Genomic DNA, 22,689 nt, shown 5'->3' with positions numbered 1-22,689 from the left:
TTTCTTACTCACTTGTTGGAGGAAAGTTGGGAGCTGTTGTCTCATTTGTTCTTGAAGCTGAGGATTTCCAGCAAATAGGGGATTATTCAGCATCATCTATGGGGCAAGTGTTCAAACAATTTTAACTGGAAATATCTGAAACAAGTAATGTACCTTGTTTAATAGTCTATCTTCCCCCAAGTGCCTAACCTGGCACTTAAAAGGGAGGAAGGTAGAACATGAATAAAAAAGGGAAGATACTGTCCACAAGAGGGATCTCCAGAAAAAAAAAAAGAAACGAGGCATCTTCTCTCTCAATGAGAATGGTGATTTATGATAATGACATGCAATACCCTAAAAAATAAAAGCACTCATTTTCTCAGGCTGTCCCTTGAGTGAAGGTGAATATTTGCCTTTGAAAGAAAAATGGGAGTAACTGCATTCACAAGGATACATTTTCTGCTACACCGACAGAATAAACTTAAGCATCAATACATGAAACTATACATGGCTTGCTTAGACACCGCGACACACAAGTGGCAAGCACAGAGAAAATCCAGATCTGGAACCACTATATCTACCTGCATACTACGAAACAGCTAATATTAGGTCCAGAAAAATAACACCACAGAACAGCAACCAACTTGCCAGAGAACTGGAGCTGCTAGGTGAAAATCAGCCCTGGACTAGCACTGATAGATCTCTGGGGAAAGTATTGAAATGCTTTAAGCCCTAAAAGATGTAAATCCATTTGAGAACACCAAGATTAACCTCTGGATTTCACCTCACTACCAAAAGAGATGAGAAAAATGGCATGCCTCCTAACCTTCAAATGGGTGTTAGGAATTTAAAAGTCAGGGTCAATGTTAACATGATGTTGCATAACTGAAAATAAGATTACAATACACAATCAGCATAACCAGAATCTAGTAAATTCTCAGAGCTTCAAAAAAAAACAAATTTTATATCAGTTTCTCCAGATGGAGTAAAAAAGTCAACTAACAATGATTTACTGATAGCCTATTTAACCAGTCCACATCCAAAGTCTGGGGGGGAAATAATCTTGCCCTTAAGTAGTTAGTCATATTTGAGAGTAATTATATGTAGATACTGGAAGTAGAAAGAATTCCTCCCTACCTTCTTTAGTTTATCTATTGTTGCAAAGTAGATTGTTTAGTTAACTCCAATAAATAAATAAAGCAGGAAGAAGTCAGACAATGTTTTATGGATATACAGTATTTATTTCAAAGTGACCAGTAAGTTCACAATAAATAAAGTAAAATCTACTTGAGACCAATGAACCTGCTTCTTTATTGGTTCCAGTCATTATTATGAACATATCAATGAAGTTCTCACGTCTTTGTTTCAGGATTCGTGTTACTTGAAAAAGCATGTCATCTTAAACTTACTCATTCTTTCTCAGAAAATTGTATCTCATTTCATTAGGGTATTTCTCCTAACTTACCTGACTGTATATAACAAGTTTTTATACTCAGAGTTTTTTTAATACCTAAAAATCAAAATCAGAATTGAGGCACTACAAACTTTAATCTGCTGATAACCAAAGTACACTGTAAATGTTTCTGAATTGTCTATAATAAAAGACAACTCATATCTAGCCTTCTTTAGTCTACATTTTGCTTTGGAGTCAAAAGCCAGAATACAAAAGTGCTCGAGTCACTTTATAAATGTCAAATTGTTAGTTTAAGTGGCCAGGAATGTGCTTGTTAAATAACATCAAAATTTTAAAGATGCGCACTTAATACTTGGCCAAATACACATTTAAAAACATACAAGTAGGATCACTCTGCACACATATTTTCCACATTTATTTTAAACAAAGGTGCTATCATCACAGTAAGCTGAAGCATTTAATACTAAGAACTCAGTCTAATAGTTTTATGAATAAAACAATCTTTCACTCAACAAAATGCAAAATTTAAATATATAAAAATTCACTTAAAAACTTTATTTCCAATCCCACAAATTTTAAGAGGATAAAGTTGTTGCTGAGGATTATAACCTGAAAATATCTACTATATACTTGAATCAATATGGTTCCAGGCTTCAGAAATATAAAAAATATTCCATTCAACATAATGAAGTAATTAAAGTTAAAGGTTTTTAAAATTTTGGAAATGGGAAGAGACTGTAAAAAAAACCATTTAAAATTCCAAACATTCCACAAAATCCATTTTTAATAAATAACAAATACAAATTATAGATAATCAAGGCTTATTTTCACATCCTCCAAGGTTTTTCAAGCCCAGCAGTTTTTAACCTACGGTTACATCAGAATCACCGAAGGAACATGAGGGGGGAAAAATCCACTACAGTTGCATAAAAACTGCTCAGGATGGGGCCATTTTTTTTTTCCAATTTTAAAGTCCCCAAAGTCATCCTAAATGTTCAGCTAGGGTTGATATCCACCAATCTTAGTTACGGTCTCTTCAGAAACAAGTTAGAAAATAAACTATTTAATAAAGGACCATTAATACTAACTTCAGGGGGAAATCTGTAACTGAAAGCATGAGAATACTATTTCCACCAATCTCCCTCTGCCTGTACTAAACAATTTCAGGTTATTTTATAACTGCCATTTTGTACATGACTATTACTCAGAATCTGTATAATCTAATAAGTAAAAGGTTTTCAAATGTATTAACACTTCTTAATCAAGATGCATATTACACTAAAGAATGTATCTTCAAAAGGGAGAGCAATTCAAAACTTTTACACTCATCTCCTAAATCAACACGTGCAGAATATATAAAGTAAAACTCCACTTCTTTTTAGGCAGTGAATACCAGAAATGAAGCTGTTTTTAACTACATTAAGAAGCATTCATTTACTGTGAGGAAATAAACTGTCCAAAAAATTGGAGATGTATTTTACCTACTTCTCTAGTGTGTTAAGGTAGCACGCACAAAACAACAACAAAAAAACAGCAATTATTTGATTAGGCTATTTCAATTCATGCTGCATAGTCCTTAATACAGTTACAAACTCACCTGTGCAGCAAGGTCGGGGTTCTGGCTTAGTGACTGCATCATGCTCCTCATGTAGGGGGCAGACAACATGTTTTGCATAAGTTGTGGGTTTTCAGTTATTTGTTGCAACAAGCTCTGCATTCCTGGTGTGTTGAACATACTAGCTGAAAGTTTGTTTAAAAAAAAAAAGGGATATTTTATCAAGGAAAAGATACAGAAACAAAAGTGAAAGTACAATTTTAAAATACCGCACTGTGCATAATTTTAGCAACTGCAAGTAAGTATACATATTACTTATCAATTAAACTAAGAAAGACTTTTAAACCTAAGATCTCCAAAACTACATGCCCAACACATACCAATAAAGGGCGGCTTATGGACTTCAAACATTCTAGGTGCTTTTATGGTAAAATTACATCTATGGAAAGGGTAGGTTCTAAAGTCAATTTAAGGCAAAAATTAGGTATGGTCAAAATTACTATTGCAAAATCTTATAAAGTGAAGGAAAATCTGGGCCAATTTTTCCTCCAGGATCACTTAATTAGCATTGTATTCAGCACTCCATACCTAGGAAAGAAGGAAGCCCTCTCACTGAGGCCTCCAACCCATTTTCACTGAATCATAGCACTCAATGAACTGAACCCCAAATTAAGGACGTTTCTTCATCCTTTCCCCACCTGTAAAATGGGGTATCTACTTGATGAGATGGTTGTGACAATTAAATTAACGTGTAGATGCTTGTTACTATTATTTTTTCTCTTTTTTTGCTGAGAGCTACAGCTAAACTTATGTCAATTCAACATTTTTTGAAAATTAATTTGTTCAACATATATCCATATTTTCACTTGCTGTCTAGATACAATCAAACTCAAATATATTCTTAAGCTCATTAAGTGAAATTTTTCATCTCCTTTCTGTTCTTAATCCATTCAGCAAAGTTTTATCAAGTCTTAAAACATTTGACTCTTTCCGCTTTTCTAGTTTATTTAATTCTGCTGTTTTTCTGTAATAATTCTTGTTTTTCCTATTTTCTCATGTTGTTTCAATTTAGGTTTTTTCCACATCTTAGAGTTCAAGGATATTCTAGGACAAGAATTGACAAACAGCCTAGAGGGCAAATATGGCCCATGACCTGTTTTCGTACAGCCCATGAGCTAAAATAGTTTTTACGATTTTTTTTACATTTTTAAATGGTTAATGAAAAAAATTTATGAAATGTGAGAACCATATGAAATTCAAACTTCAGTGTCCACAAATAACATTTTAATTAGAACATGGTCATGCTCCCTCATTTCTTGTCTATGGTTGCTCTTGTACTACAAAAGCAGTTGAGTAGTTTCAACAAAGGCTCCACGCTGCACTATCATACTACACATTGCTGTTCCGTGTTCCACAAATCACAGTGACTCAGCTGTACCTCATGCCACATGAGTCACTGTAGCATGCTGTTATTTCTTTTTTCATTACCAGTGCATACCAGTCACGTGAGAACAGAAGAAAAAGAGAACTGAACTATCAATGTGCTTTTAAGGCACAGCAGAGTATGGATTATTTTATCAAAAGAGATGGCAAAACACCATGTTTACCATGCAATGACACTAAAAGAATACAATATACTTCAACATTACTAGACAGAGCACTCATCACAATACTCCCAACTCACAGAAAAGGAAGTAAGAAAAATACAAAATATAGAGTATCTCATCATTGCCAAATTTCTTCACAAAAATAAAAAATAAAAATAAGGCTGCAAAGTTAAGTTCTCAAATGGCTTATGTGCTAGCCAAGCAAGGAAACCAGTATACTAGCGGTGATTAAATCTTCATTGCAGCAGCCAAATAAATGTGTCCAGAGAAAACCAACTTGTTTAAAGACTATTAGCCTTTCAAAGAGAATAGTTTCTCAAATGTTAAGGACAATTGGGCTCAACATCAATAACCAATTAAAAACCAATGCAAATTATTTTTAGTAGATTCCTTGGTTCTTGATGAATTGTTAAATGTTACTGCTCAGTTCTTGTTTGAGAAGTGAATACCAAGTTTGAAGTAACAGAAAAATTAGCCTCTATAAGCAGTCTACATGGAGTAACTACAGGCCAAACTATTTTCAAAGTTGAGAAAACATTCATTTGGTACAACGTGAAGTAGAATATGATAAGATGTGCTACCTCTGATGATAAAAACCCATGTGAAGGATTAAAAGGATTAGTTGGAGAAAGATACAATGCCTGTAAAAATATGAGGTATTTAAAGATAACAGTTATTCACTGTCTTATTCATCAACAAGTACTCTCCAAAATATTTTGAACTATCATGTTATTCAATGAGTAGGAGCATCAGGTGAACTTCATTCACCTTTGTGAACTTAACCATAGTCAATTCCATGAACTTTTCTCAGATTTATCTTGACTTGTCCAACCAGTTTTTTTCTGCTTACAGTAGTTTGATGGCTTAACAGAGGTAAAATTTTGTTGCCATTTTTTTTTAAGTTCAGGGCTAAGACTGAAATTCTTCTGAAACAATCACCATTATCAAACACTAAATGACTTTGAAGATTATCTTTTGCTAGAGACTTGGTAATGTCTCTCAATGAATTCAACCCCAAAATACAAGGTGAAACATCATTTACATGCCAAACTCAGACTGTGGTAATTCATTACTACAACTGAAACTGTCTGAATCACAAGCAACGTCAAACTGCTTTATACATTCTTGTGCTGTCAAGTTAAAACAAGCAGCAAGATCTCCATTCCCATAAATTTGCAGTAGATATACTTTTGAGCTCACACTGTAATTCCAGAAGCATTTTTGGGGCCTCAGTGCAAGCACAAAGAAATTTCCACATTTTAAAATTCACTTAACTGTATAGTTGAGGCACTACCACCTAACCTTCAATTAGAAGTGGTTAAACTACAATGATATCCTAAAAGCAAAGAAGAATCTAACAGAATCCTATAAATTCTTTCCAAATGATGCATATGCCATTTAAGATCATACGTTCTTGAAATGAATACATATCTGAATGAAATGAAATTTAAAATCTCATTATATATCAGTATTTATAAAAGAGCATTTGCAAATGATCTGCCAGTAACAAAATGGAACACTGTGAACATCAATTAAGCAAAATGTTATTCCTTAAGAATTCCATTCCTATCATTAGCAGATATGTATAAGAAAACATTATATCCAATTATAATTACATTTTAATTCCATCAAAAACAAAAACAAACTTGTGCTATTTTGCTTTCTCTCGTAACATAATATTCTTGATTTTGCCTCTTGGTCTGCAAAGTCTTAAAGTATTATTATCCCTTTGCAGGAAAAATATGCTTACAGAGCAAAAGAAGAGTCAAGAATCTCACCTTTCAGGTATATAGTGTGTTTATGAATATGTATGTGAATCTAACTTCAAAGAGTTAAGTAAAAATCATAATAGTACAAAAATGCGTTAACAATTTGTTAAGCCAGGGTACATTAATTTTTGCTGTTTCTTATTTTCCTTTGATGGAAATATTAACATGAAACCTTAAACAAAGCATCAAGCCATTCAATAAAATAATTGAGTAAAAAGTTGCAAAACCAATTATTCATTTGTAAGACGAAGTTGTTTCTATAGACACCATGCTAAAGTAAAAACAACAATTTGCCCATCAGTTGGGAAATGACTGAAACCTTGCTGTCTCTGCTCTTAGACCCTTAAAATATGAATAAAGCATCTCTCTCAAAAGTTTGCCAATAAGAATCAAATAAGCAGTAAGTAAAATACAGAGCAGGTTAATTTTCTTCCTTGATTTAAATATGGTATTACTTTGGATGTTTAACTAGACTGATCACAGTAATCATTCTGAAATATATATAAATATTGAATCATTACATTTTATACCTGAAGCTAATCTAATGTTATATCTATACTTCAATTTTTAAAAATGGCATTAAATTTTTATAAAACCTGTATTTTATCCAAAAACCTCATGACACCCACTTTATTATAGGAAAGAATATATACTACAGTAACCATTCTGATTTTTTCCTCTCAGTAATGAATTCTTTAAAAAAATTCCTCATCCAGTATCCACTTCCTCTGCTAACATGTAAGGATCTTTTAAAACATACCTAGTCACTCTCACCTTAGGAAAGTGCCCCAAGCTTTCATCTCTTCTCACTTACGTGCCACATACTGGGACTAAAATCTTCATTCTGGCTGCTGACTCTGGGCCTAATTCTTAGCATGTAAATATCTGAATAGTTGAAAAAAGGGCAGATGAAAAGACTCATTTATTGAGTCTAGTCTACAGAAAAATGACCAAAAGCAAATTCCTAATCTGGTCACACATCAGAATCTCCAGCAACTTTACACAAACACAAACCTTAAACCCCACTGTGGAGAATTCTGATTCACAAGGTCCGTGGTTAACACCTAGAAATCTGATTTTTACCAAATCTGGCAGGTGCTCTGATGCAGCTGGTTTAGCCCAGGTATCAGGAGTGGATACCCACTGATTTCTATAAAAGAATACGAAACTGGACTCAAGGCAAGAAAAATGTGTTCCAGTGATAAGTACACAGGTAACTGTGTTACCCCTACAGTTTCATTTTCCTATATTGTTGAAAGGAAAAGGCCACTTCTCCCAAACCATCTTGAGAAGACAAAAACACAAAAATGCCTCTGGAAATCTTCAGTAACCTTTTGCATTATAATGCACTTGAAGTGATTATATTAATCCTTACATATTTACAGCTTCCTTAAAAAACAAACAAAAAAAAATATCTTGCAACATGAGAAGATAGTTCATAAAAGCTGTCCCTCATACAAAAGCACAGAGTAACAGTATAAGAGATGTTTTCACTATTGAAATAAGTGAGGACAACAAAGGGAAAAACCATCAGTTGTTATGAGCATACCTCCTACTCCAGGCCCCAAATTTGGCGCAGTAGAACTCTGCCCAGCAGTGCCACTGGCAGCACTGCCACTAGTGCCCCCCACAGCGCTGGTGGTGCCGCTGGAAGCTGATGAACTCTGGGAAGCCTGTGGAGCCCATGGATTGGGTAATGGATCTCTATTTTCTGTACGGGAAGGCTGGCTACCTTCACCTGAGGATGTATTGCTCACTAAGGAAGCAAATGGATTACCACCAAACTGTAATAAAAGACACAAAAAAAAAGCATGAAGAATAAGCTTTTGTCTTAAATATCAGATACGAAACTCTTTTTAAATGAAACTGCATTCCACACACAAAGGTACCCCTCAATCACACACATTTGTGTTATAAAAGGAGCCTTGGCCTGAGCCTCAGAGCCAGTGTTATCACCTGTTCCTGAGCAGCACTCAGCATTGGTTCCTGAATATCTGTGTACATGCGCCGTAAAGCATTATATCCCCCTGGGATGCTTTCTAGGTTGCTTAAGGCTCGGTCCTGGTTTCTCATCATTTCCTGCATCATTGCTGGGTTCCTGGCAAGTTCCAATGTCTAAGAAAAAGATTTCCAATGGGGAAAAAAGGGCACAAAAATACACATAAATTATTTTAGCTATTAACTGCTACAGATAATTTTGTAAGTTTTCTAATTCTATGAAATTAGCAGTCTTCATATTTTAAATTAGAAAATTATTTTAAGTAATTCTTGCTGGATTTCACCTCAGAAAGCAAGCTAATATTCAAATATCAAGAGGAAAAAAGGCAGTTTGTTATGAGTGAATGCCCATCTCTTGAACTGGACTCTTTGATTCTTAAATCTGCAAAATAACTATTTATTAAGATCTTTAAAACACAGCAGAAGTTCAAAGTTCAAATAGTTCAAATCAGTGCTTTGTTTAGTTTTCCTAAACAAGGATTAGGAATTTTTTTTTTTTAGCTTAATCATACATATATGGTGAGCTCTTTAAACACAGAAAATTAAATGGAAAGAAGTAAGTATATAATTTCTTAGCTAACTCAACTGAAAGAATTTTCCACATACTTGTCTCATAATATCTGGATTATTCAGCATATGACTAATTTCTGGATTTCTCTGTATCAACTGCTGCATTTGCGGATTGGCCATAATTAACTGCCTCATCAGGTCAGGATTTGAGAGCATGCTCTGGACAAAGGGATTCTCCATGATCTGGACCATCATTTCAGGATTGGACATAAGTTGCCGCTGCATCTGACTCTGTAGTTCAGAGAAGTTGGTAGTATTCAAACCCAAGCTACTTAGGCCTGCAAGTCCTCCAAGGCCACCTAAGAAGATAAAGGGAAAAAGACATATAAATTAAAGTCAGAAATTTTATCGTTAACATGACTGTGCTAAAATATGAAGATGCAAGAAATATTAACTGAATCAACAGCCCATTACAGAAAACCATTTATTCTAAAGCAAAAATAGAATTCCTATTACTTTTGTACATACATGTTTAATTTTATGAACTAGTTAAAAATATATTCACTTTGATATTTAAGAAATAAAATCAAATAAGTATATGTTTCTTATGTGTGGTATAATATAAAAATATATTTGATCTTTGCATATAGGATCTTTGATCCTAAAACCCTTAGAATTTCCTAAGTGAAGGGAATGTCTTGTTATTCATAACAAGCCCCTGGAGACTACACTTCATTTATGCTAATGATGTTACATAGGGTGGGGCCCTTAGGTAGCCTCAGGATGGATGGCCACCAGAAAGACCAAGTGATTAGGAAGTTGAACTTTCAGCCCCACCCACCAACCCCTAGGAAGGGCAGAGGGGCTAGAGACTGAGTTCTGGGAAACTCTTAGGCAGTGAGATTCAGAGTTTCTGGGTTGGTGAACACATCTAGATGCTATTAGGGTGACAAGCCAAGAAAGGGAGAAGCTATGCACTCTCCCCCACCCAAATGCCTTGCCCTATGCTTCTCTCTCTTCCATTTGTCTACGTCTGAGGTGTATCCTTTATACTAAAGTGGTAAATTTAAGTAGTGTTTTCCTGAGTCCTGTGAGCCATTTTATCAAATCACCAAACCTGAGAAGGAGGTTGTGAGAACACCTAATTTATAGCCTACCAGCAAGTACAGGTGCCAGTAAGAATACTTTCACTGGTATGTGAAGTAGGGCAAGTCATGGGGGACAGCCTTTTAAGTTGTGAGATCTGACACCAACTTCAGGTAGGTAGTATCAGATTGAACTACTGGACACCTGTCCAGGCAATGCTGGAGAAATTGTTGGTGCCTGAAAGAACACCCTAGAATATGCTCACTTAAGAAAGAAATGAGAAAAATACACTAGATTATACTTCTAATAATCTCTTTTCAGAAGACTAGTTTAACAATTAGAATTCATCTGTTACTCTGGTTGGAACAGAGCTACCAACCATCAAGAAACAGATGTCTCTCTGAAGGAATTAAATCATAGAGAAACCTAACAGATCAAAGATGATGATTATGTGCTTATCGTAAAACTTTGTAAAATTATATAACCAACTGAATGCATTCATTCCTCACTTACTGAGCACTTCTTTATAAGCCAGGTACTGTGCTACATGTTGGGAATAAGGTGATAAGAAAGACACAGAACTCAATCTAGTGGGAAAGACAGACAAGAAAAACAAATGCAAAGTACAACAGAGAAGGTCACAGGATATGATAATATAGTACCTAAGTGAAATGGCTGCTTTCCCACAAGACGGCACTTAATGAGTTTGGAAAATGAAAAGTTGGTGTGAAGTAGGGAGCACTGGAATATTTCATCCTAGGTACAATAAATATATACAAAAGCAGAGAGAACAGGAGTACTGATGTACTCTTGAAACCCCCAAAAATTCAGTATGATGAAATGGCAGATAGCAGTGCTCACAAAACATCCCATGTGCAGCCTTATGTTTCTTTTGTTTTTGGATAGGCCCACGTGACTAGCTATGATCAAAGGACTGCAAGAAATAATATGTCACTTCTGGCCCAAGTATAAAATAAAAGATCTGCCTTGAGACACTTTAGCTGTCTCTTCTGGCATATTTCAAGTGGTACAGCTACAAGACAGCAGAATTTCATCAGCTTAAGTCCCTGAGGATTATGTAGATGGAGGTCTCACTGACCAGTGAAAAACATGTAGCATGAAGAAAAGCTTTGAAGCAAGAAATTAAGCTTTGTGGTAATAAGCCACTGACCCTGGGGTTATCTATTACCACAGGATAGCCTGTCCTGACTAGTGTAACTGTTGAGGTACAGTAAAAAATGAGAATGGAGACACAAATGAGTGCTACATCACAAAAAGTGTTGAAAGGTTTTAAGCAGAAGAGTCACTGAAGATTTTCTAATAACAGTGTGGAAATAACACAGAGTAAGCATTTTTAAAAGTTGATGACCTGCATCAAGGAAGTAGCAACAGAACAGAGTAATTGCATGGGGTGGGACAGAGAAGAGATTATGGATTAAGAGATTTGACTGGGGAGAGGTAGGAGTTTGAGAGACATAATGATGAATGTTTATATTTGTTTTGTTCTTTGCTTTCTAAAGAGACACATACAGGCTAAAGTACTTAAGAGAACATCAGGTAATATGCAGAGGTGAATACAAGTTCAGAAGTGATGTGGCTTGAGGTAAAGATTTGAGTCACCACGTTATAGTGACAGGATAATGTCACTTTTGGAAAATAGAGGAAAGAAGAGGAAATACAAGGCAGAACTTGGGGAACAATACCAACATAAGAAACAGGAAGAAAAGACCTACAAATGAGAAAGAAAAAAACTGGGCAGAAAATTAACCAGGGGAAAACAGTATCAGAAATTAAAGGAAGAACATTTCAAAGAAAGACTGACAAGCATTAGAAGAGAGGGATTTAGATTTTAAATCACTTTCTTTTCATCTAAAAGTATCTAAGAATCTAAAAAAGTATCCACTAAATTAGGGGAGCTAAGAGGTCAATGGTGACCTTATCAAGGGAATCTACAGTGAAGTGGTAAGGGGAAGAAATAGGGAACAGCAAATTTAGTGAAAGGGAAATAGAGACAGAAAACAGAAAATGCCTTTTCCAAAGACAGCTGAGAAAGGAAGCAAAAGAAAGGGTGGTAGTGGTATTCTGTGGCTTTTAAACATGAAACAGACCTTCATGAGAAGAGACAGGAAAAGAAAACCTGAGTACAAAGGGTAAATGGAGTTAACTGACAGAGAAAAGTACCTAAGACAGGGGGTGGGAACAAAACAAGAAATGAAAGGATTAGGGAGGCGTATGGTAACAGATAAATTAACTAAAAGCCTCTGTGGGCTTCAATTTCTTTCCCTATAAAATAAGGAAAGAGGGGAGAGGTTTACCTCAATACCTTTCAAGAGTCAGAACACTAAATAATTGCATCCTAATCTACTGTGTTAGTAATTTTTGCCATCTAAAACTCATGTACCTTAACCAAAAGAGAAATGTTTAGCCTAAAATTTTAGAAAATAAGGGCATTAAACATTAAAAAAAAAATTGTGAATCCATGCCATGCCCTAAATGTTTCAAACAGTTGGCAAAGTAGAACTAAATTACTAAAACAACACTTTCTGAAAAGATAAAAGATACGATCCTTACTATGTGAGAACTGTACATATTTCTTAAGATGTCATCTCAAGGTACACTTATCATACAACTTAGAAAATTAAAAAAGCACTAAGCCATTTATCTATCTAGTTCAACTATGGTTAGCTTCAGAATACTCTTTTCCCCAACAAACCTCCCACAGAACCTCAGTGTAAAAACTGATATAAGAAAAGTGGTTTTGGCTGATGCAAGATATCCTTAACCACTGGGCTTGCTCCAAGGCCCGTCTTTCTGTGTGTGTTTGGAACTGTTAGAAAATCACTAATGCAGTCTGATCACTTCATTTTACAAATGAGAAAATTGTGTTCGGGGGTTAGCTTAAAATCAGTTAGCTAATTTTCCCCAGAGTCAATTATGTGGTCGGATTACGTATACATACATTACATCTCTGTCATTACTAAAAAGAAATGTGTCAATTCTAAGAGGCTATTACGAGCAACTATACATCAACAAAAAGGACAACCTAGAAGAAACAGACAATTTCTTAGAAAGGTACAATTTGCCAAAACTGAACCAGGAAGAAACAGAAAATATGAATAGACCAATTACCTGTACTGAAATCAAATCAGTAATTTAAAAACTCCCAAAGTCCAGGACCAGATGGCTTCATAGGCAAATTCTACCAAACATTTAGTTTAGAGTTAACACCTATCTTTCTGAAACTATTCCAAAAAATTGCAGAGGAAGGAACACTTCTGAACTCATTCTGAGGCCACCATCACCCTGATACCAAAATCAGACAAAGATATCGTATACACACACACAAATTACAGGCCAATATCACTTATGAATATAGACTCAATAATCTTCAACAAAATACTAACAAATCAACTCGAACAATGCATTAAAGGGATCATACACCATGATCAAGTGTTATTTACCCCACAGATGCAAGGATTTTTCAATATCTGCAAATCAATGTGATTACCAAATTAACAAATTGAAGAACAAAAACCATAAGACCATCTCAATAGATGCAGAAAAAGCTTGATAAAACTCAACACCCATTTATGATGAAAACTCTCTAGAAAGTGAGCATAGAAGGGAACATACCTCAACACAACAAAGGCCATATATGACAAACCCACAGCTAATATCATACTTAATGCTGAAAAGATGAAAGCATTTTCCCTAAGATGAGGAATGAGACAAGGAGGCCCACTCTCATCACTTTTATTCAACATAGTTTTTAAGTCTTAGCCATAGCAATCAGAGAAGAAAAATAAATAAAAGGAATCCAAATTGGAAAAGAAGAAGTAAAACTGTCACTGTTTGCACATGACATGATACTATACGTAGAAAATCCTAAAGATGCTACCAGAAAACTAATAGAGCTCATCAATGAATTCGGTAAAGTTGCAGGATACAAAATTAATATACAGTAGTCAGTTACATTTCTGTAAACCAACAACAAAATATCAGAAAGAGAAATGAAGTAAACAATCCCATTTACCACTGCATCAAAAATAGAAAACCTAGGAATAAACCTATCTAAAGAGGCAAAGAACCTGTACTCTGAAAACTATAAGACACTGATGAAAGAAACTGAAGACAACACAAACAGATGGAAAGATATACCATGTTCTTGGATTAAAGAATCGATATTGTTAAAACTACCCAAGGCAATCTACAGATTCAATGCAATCTCTATCAAATTACCAAAGACATTTTTCACAAAACTAGAAAAATGTTAAAATCTGTATGGAAACATAAAAGACCCCAAATAGTCAAAACAACCTTGAGAAAGGACAGAGCTAAAGGAATCATGCTCCCTGACTTCCAGACACATAGATCAATGGAACAGGATATAAAGTCCAGAAATAAACCCATGTACTTATGGTCAATTAATCTACAACAAAAGAGGTAAGAATATACAATGGAGAAAAGACAGTCTCTTCAATAAGTGGTGCTGAGAAAGCTGGACAGCTACCTGTTAAAGAATGAAATTAGAATATTCTCTAACACTATATACAAAAATAAACTCAAAAATAGAATTCCCAGAGGAAAACAAAGTCAGAGAACTGTGACATAAATTGCAGCAATGTTTTTTTCCAACTGGCTCCTAGAGTAATGGAAATAAAAGCAAAAATGAACAAATGTGACCTAATTAAAAGTTTCTGCACAGCTAAGAATACCATCAAAAAATGAAAAAACAATCTATAGAATGAGAAAAAGTATTTACAAATGATGTAACTAACAAAGGACTAACTTCCAAAATACACAAACAGCCCACAGATTACTATCAAAAAAAAAAAAAAAGAAATGAAACCCAATCAAAAAATGGGCAGAAGACCTAAACAGACATCTCTCCAAAGACATCCAGATGGCCAACAAGCACAAGAAAAAACTCATCATCACTAATTATTAGAGAAATGCAAATCAAAACTACAATAAAGTATCACTTTACACCAGTCAGAATGGCCATCATTAAAAAGTCTACAAATGATCAAGGGTGTGGAGAGGAGAGGAATGGAATCCTCTACCACTGTTGGTGGGAACGTAGTTTGGTGTAGCCATTATGGAAAACAGTATATGGAGGTTCCTTAAAAAACTAAAAATAGGCCTACCATATGATCCAGCAATCCCACTCCTGGACACATACCTGGAGAAAACTGTAATTCGAAAAGACACAAGCAACCCAATGTTCACAGCAGCACTTTTTACAATAGCTCAGACATGGAAGCAACCTAAACGTCCATCAACTGATGAATGGGTAAGGAAGATGTGGTATATATACAATGGAGTACTATTCAGCCATAAAAAAGAATGAAATAATGCCATTTGCGGCAACATGGATGGACCTGGAGATTGTCGTTCTAAGTGAAGTAAGCCAGAAAGAGAAATACTGTTTATCACTTACATGTGGAATCTAAAATAAAGATACAAATAAACTTATTTACAAAACAGAAACAGACTTACAGACATAAGAGAACAAACTTATGGTTGCCAGGGAGTAAAAGAGATGTGGAGGGATAAATTGGGAGTTCAAGATCTGCAGATACTAACTATTATATAAACAACAAGTTTATATACTTTAGCACAGGAAACTATATTCAGTATCTTGTAGTAACCTAAAATGAAAAAAAATATGAAAACATATGTCTGTATAGGTATGACTGAAACACTATGCTGTACACCAGAAATTGACACAATATTGTAAACTGATTATACTTAAAAAAGAATGCAAAAAAAGGTGTCACTTATTAACCACTTGTTTTATGTAAATACAAGCTAAATAAGCACATCTGTATTCCCAACTACTCCTTTAATATCTCCAATTACAGAAATAAGCTATAGAACCTTTTGTTGTTGTTGCTAATGTTTAATTCTGTCATTTTATTCAAAACCATCTGGGGAAGAAGGGAAGTTTTTTTCATTCCTATAAAAAATGACTAAGAACACATACCTAAACCAAATGGGCTGCTAGTAGCAGAACCAGATGTGGAGCTACTACTAGGAGCTGATGATGTGGTAACATTGCTTCCACTGGTGCTTGTTTGCTGAGCTGAATGATCCTGAGGCCTAGGAAAAATAATTACATCCTGGTGTAAACAATGGAGCTAGTTAGTTTTAAACAACCCCTGAAATTCCAATACCCAGAAATAAAATGTAAGTTTTCAGACCAACCCAAATTATCATAAAGCAAATACCTTGAGATAACTAAGCAGTAGGAACACAAATATAAAGAAACATAGATAGTAAAACCTCACAAAATCCAAATTATACTTCAACTGCCCCTCCTTGAGTATAATGTATATAAATACTTCATTACTTTCAATCATACTGATTATATAGAGGGAGACAGGTTACCTCACAGAAGAGAATCAATGACTAGTCACAATTACAAAGCTTGACTATATCAGCAGCTTTTTATCTACACCCCCTTTAAGCTCCTGAGCATTAGGAGGCAGTTTTACTCAAAACCTAAAATTATTAAAAGTAAAAAATAAAAAGAGACTTTACTAGAAGAAGGCTGAGAAATCAATAAAAGTAACAACTGAGTATAACTTAATGTTATCTTTAAGTAAAAAACAAGGAGACTTTATTGGAAACCCCTTCCATCTGATACCAGTTAAGAGTTGTTAATCTCACTCAAATGACTGCTTCTTTCACTGATTCTAAGATGCATTGTTTTTTCATTTTACCATTTCTATAATAGATCTTTCTTACAATTGCTGAGAGCCAGGCATCAATGGCCACGCCTGCACACGTGTTTTGTATGATTTCAACTGAGTGACTAAGTACACTGTTAGATGAGACATCCTATGTTTAATTACCACATAAAGTGTCTTCAGGAAGATTATACCATTAATTGGTACCAAAATGAGGATACTATATATATAGAAAAGCACAGAAACAGGAACACAGGGAATGAATTTTGTATCAGTGAAGCAAATTTTACTACTGGAGGAAAACCAGCATAAAAATTTGCAGAATGTGTGTCAACAGCTGGGAACAAACTCCTGAAGAAAATACTGTAGCACTCCTAAGAAATGCTGCACCACTTACACTCTTGACAGAACAGTTTCATCCCATTAGGAAAAATATGGACACTGATTACTAAGTCAAAAGGCAATTCAAAAGAATGAGACTCAAAGTGAAGTAGGGTTAGGAAGGCTTTAAACATTTATTCATGCATATTTTCTTTGTATGTATGCACAGAGTTGATGATAAGATACTATATCCAAATAAGCCTAAAGGAGCTCTTGGAGCTCTTTAAGCATAAAATAATTTTAAGTGAAAAGAAAATACACTAATTTAACTGGCAGTATTTTTTCTTAGTGGGACACAAAATAAGGATGCCTCTTAAAAATTGAATAGTGCCTTAGATTTAATAAAATATAGTTACTGATTCTGCAGCTTGCCAAGGAGGTAAGTCACTCTGATCTTTATCCAAAAATCTCCCTAAAACAAAAACCATACCTAATTATGTATTAATGTGCTTGTTCTGTAATTCAAAAAATATAATAGTTCAATAAAGATGACCTTTCTAAAATATCACATGTGTAAGCATCAGCATTACTGAATCACACTGGTTTTTTTTTAAAGACATCTGCTATCAACAGCAGCAAATAAATGAATTTTAACCCATTTAAATATTAATGACAGAAAGTTATCTAAAGCCAAGACTGGTTATTTTCAAAAGAGAAATATAAACATTTATTCAGTTTAAAGCTAAATGTCTTCTAAAAACATACCTGTTTTGTGTTTTGATGACAAGGTGAACAGTAAGTCCATCGTGAATTCCATGCTGACTCAAAGTATCTTGATCTTTTAAAATTTTTCCAGCAAATATCAACACAAGTTGGTCAGTATGTGATTTGAAACGTTTAGAGATTTCTTCTTTGAACTAAATAAGACAAAAATAAAATAAATATGAATTACAGGTGTTTGCAAAACACCATTTAGTCTAGTTTCTAGAAGAAAGTACCCAATATAGTACCAAGAAGCCCCTAATATACATATTGCAAGAATTCAAACACTAAAAGACACATCCTGCATCCATATCTTGATCTTAGTTGAAAATAAGTATTACCATTTCACCTATCTCTAACACAAACGTTTAATTAAAGGTGCACATATCCTATATTCAATCTACTGCTAAGGCTGAATAATGCATTTGTCATAGCCTTATTCTTTTTATATCAATGGTGCTAAATGTTGTTCAAGCCACACATAGTTCTCACCAAGTTTACAATAACTTTTTCCTCAGATTTCCATCTCCAGTCCTGCTCTTTTCTACTTGAATATAGAGAAAGCCAACCTCATATTCTTGGCCTATTATACTGACTTTCCTCCACATCTCTTTCATTCAACATTAACAAGCAATATTATGCAGATATAAAGACAGAAAGCAAAAATCTTTCCCTGAAGGAGTGCAGTCCAATGGAAGAGTCAGTCAAATAAATCCACAAAGTACAGAGGAAGCACAAAGGGCAGTTAGAGAAAGTTTCCCAGTGAAAACCAATTGGGAAATAGCCAGGAAAACCTGAAGAAAGGCTCCCCAGGAATGAGAATAACAGGCAAAAACAGACAAGAGAAGAGAGTGTCATACTGTAAGAAAAGCTTTACCCTATGCTAGATCAGTGTTTCTCAAACCTTCATCAAAACCTGTATACTTAGGTTTTACTCCACTTGTCCAAGTGAGTAAACCTCAGGGTGGGTCAAGGAATTCAGAAAAGAACCACATCTTAAACCACTCTACCCCAATGCCCCACAGAAGTGGGTCTCAATTAATCACGCACTATCGCCAAAGCAATGTTTTGGAAATAAAGGGTGCTGGGGGGTATTTCTGGTTGTCACAGTAAGTGGAAAGACACATTAAACGACATTTGAGATTTTAGAAAATCTTGCAGGGACAGGAGGGGTGAGGTAAAGGGATATAAATATAAAACAAGACATGCCATATGTCAATCATTGTCAAAAATGACAGGTGCTTTTGAAAGTTCACCAAATTCTACCTTTATGTATAAATGAAATTTTCCGTAATCAAGTTACAACACTCAATGTAAGCAACTGGTTTTCTTTAAAAAAAAAAAAATCATAAAGATAATGTGAAATTATACTGTGGTAAATATTTTCAAGATTTTCCATCTGAACTTTCCTTCCTTTACTTAAAAATATGACATATAAACCTTTTATCTAAAATAAGCAATTTCCAAGTAACTAGAAAAATCTTTTTAAACAACATTAGCACAATATTCTATATAGAGAGATTAAACCAAATCATGACTTACTGTTATGCTCTCCTGTTATTAGAAATGATTTCTAATCTAATCTTACTTCTAGCTATTAGAAAAAAGAATAAAGTAACAAGCAGCAGAGCACATGGTTTTGTGAGGACTAATGAAAATGTACGTAAAATGCAAGCATTCGGCACCACAGGTAGTGGTCAGTAAATAGTGGTCAGTAAATATCACTATGTCAGCTCTTTTAATCCTCAATAACTGAAGCAGACGGCTGTTAATACATTTCAGATACAGAAACAACAGGTTGAATACGTCCTCCTCCTCACACAGTGACACAGGTTAAACTGCCAGGTTACATTTCAAACCTAGATCTGACTTCAAGAACCAATCTAGACAGATTAATTGTGTGTTTCTTAACCTTAAACCAAGAAACCCTTTTCAGAATCCTTGATATCCCTCAGATGTCATTCAGAAATAAGTAATCTTTGTTGTTGTTGTGCCATATTTTTTATTTTTCTTTGAAATAAGTAATTTAATTGTCTAACATACAAATATATAGCATTTTAGCACATTTAGGATTTAAAGGTAAGATGCTAGACTGATGACACACATCTACTCTTAACATCCTTTCAAATCCCCACTGAAACAAGATTTTCTAATGCTACATAGACATACAACTCACATACAATTTGCCCACTTAGAGTGTACAACAGTTTTTAGTATGTTCAGACATGTGCAACCAGCACCACAATCAATTTTAAAAATTTTCATCTTCTAAAAAGAAACCAGTATCCCTTACCTATCACTTCCCTATCCCTGCAACACTCCAAACCATGAGAAACCACTAATCTACTTTCTGTCAAACAGATTTGCCTATACTGGACATTTCACATAAGTGCAGTCATATAATATGCAGTCTCTGTGACTGGCTTCTTTTACTTAACATCTTTTCAAGGTCCACCCAGGTTGTCACATGTATCAATACCTCATCCCTGTTCGTGACCAAATAATATTCTTTTGTATAGATATACAACATTTTATTCATCAATTCAAGGACATTTGGGTTGTTTCTACCTTTGGGCCATTATAAATGATGCTGCCATAAAGATTCATGTACAAGTTTTTACATGATCATGTGTTTTCATTTCTCTTAGGTATAAACCTAATAGAGAATTACTGGGTCATATGGTAACTCTCAGTTTAATCATTTGAGAAACTACCAGAGTGTTATCCTAAGTAGCTACACCATTGTATTTTCCTACCAGCAGTGTGTAAGGGTTCCAATCTCTCCACATCCTCACCAACACTTATTATCTGATTTTTTAAAAATTATAGCCATCCTAGTAGATGTGAAGTACTTTTGATCTGCATTCCCAATAGTTAAAAGATGTTGATGCATCAAAATAATGAAGAACACAGAGGGACCTTAAGGATACATTTATTTGAAACAAGACTGGCTCTAAGATTAATTGTCAAAGCTCGGCGAAAGATTCATGGGGGGCTAACTTACTGTTATCTCTACTTTCTGTATATTTGAAATTACCCATAATTTTTAAAATTAGGAAAAAAATTTAAAGGAGGAAGAGTAACTGGCAACCTAAACTTTTATATCCAGTGCAAAATCCCTCAAAATGAAATAAAAAGAGACATTTTTCAGACACACAAAAATGGAAAGAATCTGTTACCCAGCATACACAGACTAAAGGAAATGTTAATGTGTTCCTCAGACAGAAGAAAATGATCCTCTCCTAGACAAAGACATAAAAAAGTATAAATAATAAATCAAAATAAAAACTGATTTTATAAAGCATTAATAACAATGTTTTGTGTTGGGAGGAAAGAAGGCAGAAAGGGAGGTTAAGTGTAATCCACAGGCTAGTAAATAGAGTTCAGTTGTTCTAAGGGTCCTTGCATTCAATGGAAAGAAGTACAAGTACTTATTAAAGACATTTTATAAGACATATATGATAATCTCTAGGATAACTACTAAAACAAGAGTATAATCGTCATTCATCTACCAACCTAACAGAAGGGGTAATTCAAATAACACAAAATAATTCAAAGAGTAAAAAAGCAGCATGGAGGAGGAGAGTATAGCTCAGTGATAAAATATATATGTCTAGCATGCACAAGGTCCTGGGTTTAATTGCCAATATCCCTGTTAAATAAATAAAACCTATTTATGTCCCCTCATAAAAAAATAAAAATTAAAAAAATTTCTTTAAAGGAACAGAAACAACAACAAAAAGCAGCCTAGAATAGACAGCAAAAACAAATCAAATAGTATAATGGTAAACGTAAACTAAATGTGTCAGTGATTACATATCAGACTATATGCTAAAAAGACAAAATTTGCCAGACTGGTTTTAAAAACCCAATTTCATGCTGCTTAAAAAAGATACACCTAAACTAAGAAAAAGAAAGGTTGAAAATAAAAAGAATGGGTAAAGACAGTCCTTGCGAAAACTAACCAAAAAAAGTTTGTGAGGCTAATCAACAAAGCAAGCTTCAATATAAAAACTAGAATGCTTTAACATTATAAAGTGTTCCATTCACAAGAAGATAAAACTTCAAATGTGTATGTTCATAACAAAGCCTCAAAATACATAAAGCAAAAATTAAATAGAACTACAGAGAGAAAAACAGACTAATCCAGAAGTACAGTAAGATATTTTAGCACATTTACCTCAGTAACTGATAGAATAAAACAGGTTTGAAAGAAAGGTACAAATATAAAAGATTTGAACTCAACTAACTGATGACTTAACTAGCATGTACAGAATAATGCACCCAATAACTAGAGAGAATAGCATTCTTTTTCAGTATATTTACATAATTATATCATATGCTGGGCTATAAAGCAAGTCAACATATTTCATAAAGTTTAAATCTTAGGGAGTATGTACTCTAACCACATGCAAATTTAACCCATGCAATTAAACAGCACCTGAAAGATAAATCAATAAAGTATTAGTTCAACTGGAAAAGATTTACTAAACAGAACACAAAAAGATTTAACCATAAAAAAGCACAATAAATTGAACCATCATTAGCAGAGTAAAAAAAGTAATAAGCAACACAGAGAAAAATGTCTTCAATACCAAAAACCAACAGAGAGCTTGAATACAGATTTTTTATACAGAGAGCCCGCAAACCAGCAAGACAAAACCCAGCTGAAAACTGGCCAAGAGACTGAAATACGAACTTCACAAAAGTGAAATCTAAATGGCCAATAAACACAGGAAAGAGTACTCATCCTAATAAATAAAAATCAGGTAACTTCAAATTAAAACCAGTGACACATCCACTGAATGGTCCAATATAAAGAATATTACAGTGTTGCAGAGGATGTGGAGCAACTGGAACCCACATATATTACAAGTAGTGAAAGTACAAATTTGTGTATTTTGGAAAAACATTTCACAGTAGAAGCTGAATATATGCTTATACTCAGCAATTCCACTTTTGAGATTTATCTAATAAATTACACATCAAGTACATC

The 22,689-nt window shown here is 34.3% G+C and overlaps 1 protein-coding gene across 2 annotated transcripts in view; it reads right to left on the bottom strand.

The window, feature by feature from the left end:
* UBQLN1 (ubiquilin 1) overlaps positions 1 to 22,689 on the bottom strand; it is a 40,223-nt gene that overhangs the window by 5,253 nt on the left and 12,281 nt on the right. Inside the window, exons 2-8 of one of the 2 annotated variants that reach the window (XM_032477511.1) lie at positions 17,697 to 17,848; positions 15,905 to 16,020; positions 8,929 to 9,191; positions 8,281 to 8,439; positions 7,874 to 8,108; positions 2,991 to 3,133; positions 13 to 96 (exon numbers count right to left, since the gene is read on the bottom strand). In XM_032477511.1, the coding sequence (XP_032333402.1) occupies positions 13 to 96; positions 2,991 to 3,133; positions 7,874 to 8,108; positions 8,281 to 8,439; positions 8,929 to 9,191; positions 15,905 to 16,020; positions 17,697 to 17,848 (1,152 nt within the window). The remainder of the gene's footprint in view (positions 1 to 12; positions 97 to 2,990; positions 3,134 to 7,873; positions 8,109 to 8,280; positions 8,440 to 8,928; positions 9,192 to 15,904; positions 16,021 to 17,696; positions 17,849 to 22,689) is intronic. The other variant, XM_032477512.1, reaches the window with a different exon arrangement.

The sequence above is a fragment of the Camelus ferus genome, chromosome 4 (genome assembly GCF_009834535.1).
Source record: "Camelus ferus isolate YT-003-E chromosome 4, BCGSAC_Cfer_1.0, whole genome shotgun sequence".
Taxonomy (NCBI): domain Eukaryota; kingdom Metazoa; phylum Chordata; class Mammalia; order Artiodactyla; family Camelidae; genus Camelus; species Camelus ferus.
Note: the sequence above shows the minus strand (reverse complement) of the source record. Positions and strands in the feature narration are given on the sequence as shown.